The 12,365-nt window shown below is 37.2% G+C and overlaps 1 protein-coding gene across 1 annotated transcript in view; it reads left to right on the top strand.

Moving 5' to 3' along the window:
- FAM83B (family with sequence similarity 83 member B) overlaps positions 1 to 11,846 on the top strand; it is a 44,493-nt gene extending 32,647 nt beyond the window's left edge. Inside the window, exons 3-4 of the mRNA XM_054630557.2 lie at positions 7,284 to 7,408; positions 9,500 to 11,846. Of these exons, the coding sequence (XP_054486532.2) occupies positions 7,284 to 7,408; positions 9,500 to 11,846 (2,472 nt within the window). The remainder of the gene's footprint in view (positions 1 to 7,283; positions 7,409 to 9,499) is intronic.
- The last annotated feature ends 519 nt before the right edge of the window (positions 11,847 to 12,365 follow it).

Below are 12,365 nucleotides of genomic sequence, written 5' to 3'. Positions count from 1 at the left end.
TAAAAAATCAATTAAGATTGTCTCATTCAAGTGATGTCTCAAAAATGCCATATGCACTTTCAAAATATGAAAACTGTTTCCATGAACAGTTGTTTCAAAAGCTTACCTTCCTTGGATTCAAGGTTGTCTTTTTAAGGCAGTTTTATAGACTTCTAGGTATTTATATTATGGTTGAAAATTTAATATACATAGATCAGAGTGGATTTTGTATGGATTAGTGGGGATTGGAGAGGTTCGTATGCAGCCTCTTCAGTGAGACTGTGTTTTATAGGTTTCTGGGTTTTGGTGGGAGAAATAAAATACATCTTTATTCTGCAAGGTTAACTTAGAATACTTTGAGTTTAATCAGAAAATAAAAAATATATGCCAAAGACCTAAGCAATAATCCTGTTTTGTGCTGAGTTTCCAGTTTAGCTTGTAATAAAGCTGTTCAAATTAATGGTCTTCTCATCCATGGGCTACTCCCAGTGACTGTTGCTCTGAGAATAGCAGTTTACTACTCCTGCAGATTAACTCCTGTGCCTTTTTAGAGGATAAAAGGGAAATGCAGGTGACTATGAAAGAATAGCCAGTATTTTGAAGATGTTTTCTCTCTTTCCCTTTTTCACATTACTCAAGGTTCAGAAAAAAGATAAACATCTTCAACTTTTTGTACTCCTGGCTTCTGGTCTTGCCCTTCTATTCAGTGAAGAGAAGGGTAAGAAGAGAACAGAGCTGTGTGGGTCTGTTGTTTTTCCTGAAAATGTAGCACCAGCAGCATTGGTCTTGTTCTTGTCTGGCATGATTTGGTTCAGTCTTGTTGGAGTATGGATGATGCTTCTTAGTCCTTACACTTGTGATGAGTTTTCTGCAAAGTGTTTCAGACTCAACACCTCTGTCTCTTTTTCTCTCCCTTTGAATCAGTAAAAAACCTGAAATGCACTAATGAACAATACTGTATTTTTTAATTCACATTTACAACTAAGTAGTCTTCTGTATGGAAAAGAAAGAGGATTTTGTTCATAAATCTTCATTAAATGTCTGTGCAGAGAGTTTTTCTCATCTGAAGTCTAACTCCAAATTCAGGGCATGTTTTCTTCTTTTTTGAAACATACAGCTGAAAAAATGGATGGACCATATATTCTGTTGTTATTTTGTGAATTCCATGTAGGAAACTAGGAAATCAGGGGTTACTAGAATAATTTTTAGTCTTTCCTGCAGCATCTTTTCATGTAGGTTGTTTTTTACTCAATATTTACTCAGTACTTTACTCAATCTTGACATCACATCCATCAGTGAAGCCTGAATAATTCCTTTCCTGTACTTTCCCATTACTCTTTTCCAGTTTCATTCATTTTCTGGCTGTACTCCATTTGTCCTCAGTAATTAATTGGTTTGTTTCTTTTTTTTTTCTTCTTTTTTTTTTTCCCTCTACCTAAGCTTCTTTGATTAACTTTGTCCCTGGTCTGACTTACTTGGTTAGCAATTCATTTGCATAGAGAGATGAAGAGTTGTTACGTTTTTTTTCCAGGTGATTTTTCAGAAACTAATAAGTAATTCTTTTTTCTGCTACTGACAGGTATCTTATTTGATATGAGGTGAGACGGTGGAGGTTCTATGCTCTGTAGGAGCCTCGTTTTTACTCTTCTGCTAATAATGAAGAATCATTTTGCTACAGGAGGATATTGAAAGCTGTTTGACAGGACCTGTTTATTACCTGATAATCCTCTTAATATTTTTAATGAATTGAGGGAAAGGGAAAATTAAACCACTAATTGATTTTACTTTCCTTCTGTGAAATCTACTCCCAGATATGCATGTTTAAATACACAGTAGGAGCTGCTCTTGAGACCTGCTTGCAGCCTGTTTTTCCTCACTAGTGTTACCAAAATCATGAAAAATTTTCCAGTACTTCCACATCTAAGGCAAATTTGGTTATTAAATAGGCACTTGCAGCATGATGTTGTATCTGTGGGCGAACTTCTGTGATAAGGGCCAGACTCCAGTCAAGTCTTGAGTGGTCATTGAGTCATATTCAGAGTCAGAATAGAAGCAAACTTAAAAACTACTTGGCATTTGTACAGCACATATGTGGTCAATAGCTACTTTTTAAACTGACAGTCTGTCACAAGTGGAGTCATCCAGGGATCAGTTCTGGGCCCAATGCTGTTTAATGTCCCCATAAGTCATCTGGATGAGAGGATCAAGCGTACCCTGAGAAAGGTTGCTGGTGATACCAGATGGAGTGAATAAATGGGCACTTTGGAAGGGAGAGGCACCCTACAGGAGGGCCTGGATTAGCTATAAGAGTGGGCTAGCAAGGCCCTTACAAAGTTCAGGAAGCATGAGGATAAAGTCTTGCACCTGGGGAAGCATAATCCAGGAGTGCAGCACAGGCTGGGGTATAGCCAGCTGGGGTTCTGCCTGTGGCAAGCTCAGTGTGAGTGAGCAGTGTGCTGCTCCTGCCAGGAAAGCCAGCAGGGTGCTGGGCTGCATCAGCAACACCATCACCAGCAGAGATTAACAAGTCATTGTCCCACTCTGCTCAGCACTTGGAGTAGTGTGTTCAGTTTTCATCCCCACTACTTAAAAAAGATCTGGACAGGCTGGAGAAGGTCCAGAGAAGGGTCACAAAGATGATCCAAGGACTGGGAAGCTGCCATATGAGGAAAGGCTGAGAGAATTGAGTTTTTTCAGCTTTGAGAAGAGAAAGAGAGACCTGATCACTGTGTTCCAGCATGGAAAGAGAGGCTACAAAGAGGATAGAGACTCGTTTTTTACAAGGAGTCACATGGAAAGGATGAAGGATCTTGGGAACAAGTTACTCCAGGAGAGATTCCAAGAGGAAACTTTGTCACAGTGAGACCTGTCACTGTGAAAATAATTGAAATAATTTCCTCGGGGTAGTGGTGGATTCCTCAACACTGCACACGTTTAAGAGTCAAGGGGGCAGGTGTTGGGCCATCTTGACCAGACTGTACTTTGGCAAAGAATGGTTGGATCAGATGATCCTTGAGGTCCCTTCCAATCTGGTATTCTATCATTCTGTGACCTCTTTTGTCTTACTAGAGAAGAGAGGCACAGGACAATAAATAATTATAGTAATGAGGAACAGTATGAGAAATTTGACTGTTTTTCCTTTGAAACTGTTAGGCCAAATGTTAGGTAGACATCCATTTTCTTCTTTGTGCATATTTTGACAGCAAATACAGGGCAAGTAATGGAACACCGATAAAAGCAGTGCCTACAAATAAAAAGTGCTGAAATGAAATGTTTGAGACCAGTATACTCACTGTACCTAGTTATCATATTTGAGAGATTTTACTAAGGAAAATAAATGTGTAGTGGTGAATAATACTTCAAAATTTTAAATCATGGTTATGCGGCACTCTCTGGAATGAAAATGTAAAGAAAATGTACAGAAAATGTACAGAAAAGAGGTTAGAGCTTGTTTCTTGTTCATCATTGGGTCATTTAACTGGATAACACTGGTGGCTATCCTTAAACTGCAGCCACTGGATGTTTTAAATGTTCCTGAGTGTCCTGTAAACTCTTGGACAAGAGAGGAGATCCATTTGTAAATGAGTGATTGCTTTCCCCACAATGATGCTGTGATGAGCACACTGGTGTTAGGACAGTCCTATAGCCTGAGGATGAAGCCAGGCAGGAGTTTCATCCTGCCCAGCATTTCTTACCAGATGGGGCTTGTAATTCAGTATGTGTATGCTTACTGCTTCTAATCCCAAGTGAAATGCATTGTTTCCATATTCCAGATATGGTTTGGGTGATTTGGGATTTTGGGTGATTAATAAAAGCGTGCATTCCTGGCACCTTAATTAGAGGGTTTAAAGCTGGTGAAGAATGCTGGATGAACTGTGCAGGAAAAGGAAGTGTTATGTGAGAAAGGTAAGCATGATCTCTGCCACTTGTCACGTTCCCATCTGGTAATGGATGACCTACCAAGGGAAGAAAAGAGTTCAGAATCAGGGGATAGGGATAGAAAAGCTACAAGGGGAAAAATACTGAAGAGAAGGCAAACAAAAGCAAGAGTGACTACAGTGACTACAATTTTTTTTTAACCTCCCAGGAATTTAATGTAAATAATTGTATTCCTTTTTTACATATGCCTACTTAAACTTATATATCAACTTATGTGTACCTAAGGCAAAGGTTTTTTTGGGTGTAGTATGGTAATTTGCAAGCCATTAGACTTGGTTGTGCCTCCAGCATTGATTCCCAAATTATGTCCTGTCCAATACTGATCAGACATTATCTAAGTAACATTTCAACTGGCATGTCTTTAGGCCAGCATTACTTGTTATGGGTACTTGAAAATGTATAAGCTGCTCTCAAGTTACCTTTTTCAAATTATAATGACATAAATATGATTAAATATAATTAAATATGTCTGAAAAACACATCTAATTATGTGATATATAGAGCTGGGTAAAACAATCATCAAAGTAAATGCAAATTTCATTACTAATTAACAGGATTTTATTAAAGTAAGGGGTTACTATTATGGTTATCTTTAGAATGGGTAAATTTCAGTATTTTCTTCTTTTTCAGGAATTACTATTTCTGTAGTGTTTATCTTTCAAATAAAAGCTTTTAACATAATTAGTTGAAGCTTGAGTAGCTGCTGGTGAAGAAATTATTTTCTTCAGTGCGCTTGTTCAAAGTTCAACAAAATCATTTGGAAAAGCACAAAAATTGATTTTCGTCAAGAAGAAAACTTCTAATTGGAATGCAGAAAACTTAAAAGACAGCTCATTAGGTTGGCAAAAGTGATTAGCAGTTAGAGATGCAAATTTATGTTAACCTGGCATTCAGTAATGCAAATTGGGTTGTTACTAATTCTTTTGTAGCTATTTCTGAAAATAGACCTAAGTATCCACCTGTATTTTTGCTTTTAAATTTTTTACCTTTTAAAATGTTACAGCACTTCTAGATAATACTTCTTGTATTTATCTATTTAAGCGATAAACTTTATGTTTTATATTTGTTAGACATGTTTTACATTTGCTAGATGAACAAAAGTAATTCTTAAATGCTGGCTTTGTACATTCTAACTGAGTTGAATTGAGTACATTTTAATGGAGCTGAGCTTTTTCAAAGCTTGACAAAAATGCAAAGCAAAAACTCTCCTAACAGTAAATGAAGTTTAAGCAACTTTGATAACTTGAGTTAAACCCTAATTTTCCAACTCAGCAGCTTTTAAGTGTAACTCTTGCTTCTGGGGTTGGATTTTTCATTTGATAAAAGTTTCAAGAAACCAACACTGAAATACACACTGATTTAGAAAGCATGTGTTATTTGGAAATGTGCTTTCATATCATGGATATTTTATCCTAATTTTTGAATTTTCTGTTTGGAAAGATAAAGTTAATTGGATTGTAGTAGATGCTATCTTTAAAACTTCTACAGCCTCTATCTACCAGTACTTCATATGTTTTAGGCAAATGTAGAAATGCTCCCATAGATAATGAAGGCTTATGTCACTGTATTGCAAACTCAGTCACACTTTATAGACTGGAATTTTAAATGAATTTGTAAGTTTGAACATCTCTACAGCTTCCTGAGGATGGGAAGTGAAGAAGGAGGTGCTGGTCTCTTCCCCCTGGTATCCAGTGACAGGATGTGTGGGAATGGTGCAGCCCACCACAGGAGGTTTAGACTGGACATCAGGAAGCACCAAGGGAGTTGTTACACAGTGGAACAGGCTTCCTAGGGAAGTGATCGATGCCCCAAGCCCATCAGTGCTTGAGAGGCATTTGGACAATGCCCTTAATAAGTTGCTTTAACTTTTGGTCAGTCGAGAATTTGTCAGGTAGTTGGAGTAGATGATCATTGTTCCTCCTTTCCATCTGAAATAGTCCTGTCCTATCCTATCCTATCCTATCCTACCATATTTATTTAATCCTCCTGATTTTGCTGGAATTACCATGTACACAGTCTTTTCCATTTGCTTCATGAGCAACCCTTCCACCCATAGCTGACCTTTAGAGAGCACATCTGCTGTGATCTGCAGCCTGCCCTTGTGGCAGTCCTGTTGAAGTGTGACATTCCTGTCTACTCACAGCTCTTACATGCCACCATTTCCATATGTACAGAGTATGTACTAATCATGTAGATTCTTGGTTTTTACTGCCAATACTAAATTATGGATTTTACTCCCACTGGAAAGCTTAGGGTTGCGAGAAAAAATATTCCAAGGCTAGAAACTACAGTAAATATTGTGATCATTCACAGTTATCTTCCAAGCTGCTTTTATCTCTCGTGAAGCATTTTGTCTCATATTTACAGGAAGTAGTTGCTTGTGGGTTGGTTTGCATTGAATATAAATTTTAGACAAGTAAGCACCTTTTGTGTAACAATTTCTGTTAAATGTGTCTTTTTTTCTACATCCCCATAAGAACTTTTAGAAATTTGTTATTAGTGCAGTCCCTAAGGTATAGTAACAACTTCTTTCAAATTTTCTGTTTCTATGAGCATAAAAACCCAAGTGACAGAAGAGAGAGAAAAATTACAAGATGCTGACTTAGCTGAATCATCAGTAATTTAGTTTCATCAGTAATCTGGGATAAAAATTCACCATATCTTTGAGATCCAGTGTGGAAAATTTCCCAAGTGCCATTTACTGAGTTTGCATGAATAAAGCATAAAGCTTAATGGAATTCAAAATCAGCTGCTGCATTGAGTTTGTGCTACCTATGCATGTTGTGTTAGTGTCTCTGAATTTAAAAATGGGATTGATTTCATGGTGCAAAGCTGATAGATAAATTTTATTGGTGGTAAATCTGCAAGGGATTCTAGCACCAGGTGGTATCATTCAGTGGGTGATCTCAGAGTAGGGTATATGTATTTGTAGATACAACAGCCTTGTTCAATTAAAACAAAAGTGATCCTGGCTTTTTTAAGTGTTCTCTATGATTAGCTGAGGTACTTGGAAATCATATAAACATGTGCATCAGCTGATGGAAATAATTTTTTTTTGAAGTACAAAACCTCTTTCCCTTTGTTGAAGGTGTTTTCTGCCAGAACCTCTTTTCTGAAGTTATCGCTATGGAAAAGCAGAATTTCATTTTCTGAGGCCTAAGGAATCTCATCAGTCTTGAAGCCAAAACAGTAACCAGCCATTTTGGTCCCTAGGTGATAAGTTGGATCAGCATTTCATTCCTTGCAGAATTTATTAATATGTAATAATTTAACTTTTCTCCTACTGCTCCTCTGAATTTTAGCCCTCTGAATGTTAAACACGGACTACAGTAGATGAAATAAAGTGTTTGGATTGTTTTTTTCAGAATATGAGGGTGCGGACAGTGAAAGGACAAGATTACTATTCTAAAACAGGAGCAAAATTCCATGGAAAAATGGAACAAAAATTCATTCTTGTTGACTGTAAGAAAGTCATATATGGTTCTTACAGGTAAGATCAATCACTGAAATGTCTGTAGCAAACCTGTCATCTCAGTACTGCTGCTATAGCAAGTTTTGGGGTTTTGTATTTGTGAAAATTCTTCTAGGGAATCACATGAGTAAATTTGATTTTGTTTTCTGTAATTTAACAAGCTTTCATAGATACTGATTGATAACTAGCCTAAGAGATCCTCTGTTCATTTTTCACAAATAAGAAATAAAGGATATAGGTTTTGCTACAGCCAAAGAGTTGTAAAAATAAAAAAATCCTGATTTGTCTTATGTTTTCTGAATTATTCTTGTTTAACATTCACTCCAGAGAAGTGAGTGTCAAAATTTTTTCATAAGATAGTTTCTCCATGTAATAATCTAAAGCTAACATTAGAGACTGATTCTGTGGCTCTCTAGTATATGATAGTCAAATTCAAATTTGCCCATGTCTCTTTCTGTGTTTGGCTAAGTTTCTGTATTCTGTTTTCCTTTATATTTTCAGTGTATGTGAACAAAACAGGCTGGAAGAACTTAACAGCCTTGCAGAGCTGGAAAAAACCTAAGTTAAAGCAGAGAGAGTCTTAACTCACATATATTTAAATATTTTCCTTCTTTTCATGCTACACTTTTCTCCTTTGCCCAAGTAAGTTAGTTTCTGCCAGCATAGTGCCTGGGTACCAGATCCACAGCCACTGCCTTTCACAGATTTCCACCACTGTAAGCTTTTGAAAATCTGACCTTTTATTTCCTCCAAGACTCAGCAGCCCCAAATTCAGACTGACACGTATAAATGGTAGTGAGGTAAGTGACAAGTTCATAAATGACTCAGGGTAAGAGACTTCAGGGACAGCCTGCATGCTTTGACATCTCCACACCACTGTGTGAGATGACACTTCATAGTCTCTGAGAATGGGATAGGTTTTCTCATTCCAATTTGAAAAACAACACTGCCTGAACACCTTGCACCACAGGGGCTGGAATCATCAATTTCTGTAGAAATTAGGCCACCTTGGTAAAAGAATCTAGTGATTTGTAACAGGAAAAACAAATCTTTCTGAACTCTGTCACTGAACTCAATTTAAAGTTCAGGGGTTTTGTCTAATATTATATGTTGTTCTTAATTGTGAACTTTAATAGGAGAAGAACTTACGCAGCATGATTTGATTTAATCTTGATACGCTGTAATTTCCTGAAAAATACAAAAACATCAAAAAAAAAATCCCGTAATCAGTAAGCTATTTTTGTGAACAAAACTAACCCATTTTCTAACATCTAGAAGAAAAATGCAAATAAATGAATTCTTTATTTTTTCCTTTCTTCGTGAAAACTAGGATTTCAAAACAATTTTTTCTTTCTGTAACCTAGAAATTGTATGTTTTTCGCTCCATGATATTAGCCTTGTTGCAGCATCCTTAATTAATGTACATGTTAATTTATTTTATCTCATTTAGTATCTGTAAGTTAATTGCAGCTACTTAGCTTTGAGCATGTGTTCAGTCTTTTACAGCAGAAAAAAGTAAAAAGCATTATCAAAGCATTATCATTCCAATTAAAAGAAATTTTCATATCCAATGCAATGTGCATATTAGAAAATGTAAACTTTTTTCAAATTCTGAGATGGATCTTTTTGAAAATCTTTAGAATTAAGTACTTTCAAAATTGCTGAAACACTCCTGCATGTTATTTCAAATGTATTTTTTTCACAACATAATCACACAGTAACATTCTCTGACAGAAGAGGTAATTCAGTGAGTACAGGTTAGTCCTGCCATAGACTTTGTAGAAGTGATTTTTTTCCATTAGGTATTTGTACTTTACTGTTCTACATTTGTGAATTCTTTTTTAGAATACTTCTTATAAGGGCAATTGTAAGGGCAGTTATAGACTGATTGCTGCTCCCACTGAAATCAGTGGAAAAAACTCCATCTCAATTAATCTGATGTTAGATTAGACCTTCTGAGTCTAAATTACATGAATCATACCCTCAACTTATTTATTTAAAAGGTACTTTTACAAACCTAAGGTTTGTGTAAAAACTTTCTTCTCAAGAAAGACTTGTATAATACTTAAGCTCAAAAGAACTGTATCTAATGGTCATTTGTTCTTTCAGCTTTATGTGGTCATTTGAAAAAACCAACCTCAGCATGGTTCAAGTTATCACAGGACAGCTTGTTGAATCCTTTGATGAAGAGTTCAGGACGCTGTATGCCCGTTCTTCCGTTCCCAGCTCGTTTGCCCCAGAATTAGTGCGGGTGAACAGTCGCAAGACGCTCTGGGATAATGACACATACCAGCATTCAGTGTCTTCCTTGGCTTCAGTTTCTAGCCAAAGAAACCTTTTTGGTAGGCAAGACAATGTTCTCAAGATAGATCCTCTTTGGAAAGGTCGTGGAAGATATGCAGTAAATGAAATAGATAAATACGGCTTGAGAAATCAAGCCTATAATAAGCAACCATTTAATCCAGCTTTTAATGTTCAAAATTCAATGCAGCAGTATCAACCTAGTGAAAAAAATGAGCACTGGAAGAGACATAGTTATGCTGGGGAGAAGCCAGAAAGGACACCTTACCTATTGCTCAACAGAGCTATTAACAGAGCAAACAATCTACCAAATACTTGGAAAATGCCATCTGATAGCCTTAGTATTGTGTCATCATTACGAGGAGGATATGCCAATAACTACAATGTTCCCCAGCAGAGTTTTGCTGATCAGTTCTCACGACCAAAGGTAAATCTTGCAGAGAGAAATTCAATTGTACGGAGGTCTTTTAATGGGACAGACAATCATATCCGCCATCTGCAGCAGAGGATGCCAACCCTTGAGCACACAACAAAATCATTCCTACGTAACTGGCGAATAAAGTCCTACTTGAATGACCAGTCAGATTGTCCAGTAGAGTCAAATGGGTCAGCCTTGGGTGACCGATATGATGGCTATGACACAGCTGAAAATATTAAAGCTCATGCGCTCTACTCTCATTCTCGCTTGCGGTCGTCGTTGGTGTTTCAGCCAACTTTACCTGAACAGCAGGAAGTAAGCAGCTGTGCAAGTTCTTCAAATTCAACTATAATTGGGTCAGAGGGGAGTGCAACACCCAAAGGGACATCTAACCATGCTCCCAGTGTGGAAAATGGAACAGATAATAATTTAGAGGAGCTTAGCACAAACTCTCCTCTTAAATCAGATGCACCAACAGGCCACAGAATTCAGGTTGCAGATGACACAAAACCTAGGGTAAATTCAAATGCAGCTGGCGACTCATCACTGTATTTGTACACAACGCTGTGTACAGACAAACATGCAGAAAATATGAAGAACCTTCAAAATGAAAATATGCTCAAAAGGAGAAGTTTTCCCATGTTTAATTCCAAGTCCATATTGGATCCTGGTGCCAACAAACATGCATCCAATTATGTTTACAGCACATTGACTAGACATAGACTTAAGCAGCCAGTTAGTCCAAAACTTCCAGAAGACATGCTGAAGAGTGCTAAAAGTTTGCACAGTGTAACCAGTCACTCACCACAGGAGGAAAAGGACCTGAAAGGAGAGCTGAAGAGCCCAACTGCTAGCAAGGCAATCTCCATGGCAGCTCTCACTGAAGCTAGCAGGGAGGAGTCCAGTAAGGATTGCACATCGAAGAAAGAAAGTAAGAATTCCCCAAGTTTTCTGAAGAAAGGATCCCAGAAACTGCGATCACTTCTTAATCTCACACCAGACAAGAAGGAAACCTTGTCAAAAAACAAAGGTCCTGCCTTTTACAGAATGTGTAGTAGTTCTGACACATTGGTTTCTGAAGATGAAAATCAAAAACCGAAGATTTCTGAAAATAAAACAGATTCTTCCCCAAGGAGAAAAAGAAATTCATCATCAAATTCTCAAGGTAGTTTGAACAGAAGTAAAGAAGATGTCACCGGGAGTCCAACAAAGTCTCCGAAGTCACCGAAATCTCCAAAACCTCCATCTGATGAGAGCAATAAAAAGTGTCCTCTCTTGTGCCCCCTTGAAAGTAAATTCATAGAAACTGCAGGAGATCCATCTACTCCAAGATTTAATACAGAACAGATTCAGTATCAAGATGCGAAGGAGATCTCCACAAATGCTACTTCCGAAAGCGCTCCTGTTTCTGCTCTCCAAAGAGCAAGTTCAGTGGCACCACAGCTGACAGGCTCAAAGCACCAAGAAGAGCTGAGGTCTCGTTTGAGTGAAAGGCGTGTTTACAGTCGCTTTGAGCCGTTCTGTAAGATGGAAAATGCCAGCCAACCTGCAGGAAATGCAGCCAACAGCAGTTCACATCTCTCAGATATCAAAACCAAGACCTTAGGGAATAATTATGGCAGGAGTAATCACATGGTCAGCTACAACTCAGCTGCTTACCACCCATTGCAGCCTAATGAAAACAAGCTGAGAGGATTTATGCAAAAGTTTGGGAACTTCCTACACAAAAACAAGTAATGTTATAATTTTGTTGATTATATTGTAATACAGCAAGACTGGCAAAGCTGGACATAATCTTAAGTGGACAAAGACTTGTGGCTAACTTTTGTAGAGTTTACTTGGATTTCTTCTTGGGTCTAGGACATTGGAACGAATGTACATATTTTTAAAAGTAATTATTCTAGAATTGTTATACTTAAATCTTCACAGAAATTCTCTGTCCAGAAGATGTTTCAAGGAAGTTGTTTATAGTGTTGATATTGTAAGATTAATTTTATACATTTTCCTTGTGAAGAAAATACATTCTAGTATATTTTAAGATTAATAAATGTGGGGTAAAAAAGATGGGGGATGTTTTTTAAACTTCAGATAATATTGTCTCCAAAGATTTGCCCGTCAAAAATAGGATAGCATTAGGAATAGTAAATAGTATTTTTTCAGCATTTATGTACACTTTCAAATGATAAACAGAAATGTTAATGCATTGCATGTTACTTACCTTTAATTTTTGGAAACCTCTTTTAGGTTTCATCTTGT

This window comes from Agelaius phoeniceus, chromosome 3, assembly GCF_051311805.1.
Source record: "Agelaius phoeniceus isolate bAgePho1 chromosome 3, bAgePho1.hap1, whole genome shotgun sequence".
NCBI classification, from domain to species: domain Eukaryota; kingdom Metazoa; phylum Chordata; class Aves; order Passeriformes; family Icteridae; genus Agelaius; species Agelaius phoeniceus.
Note: the sequence above shows the minus strand (reverse complement) of the source record. Positions and strands in the feature narration are given on the sequence as shown.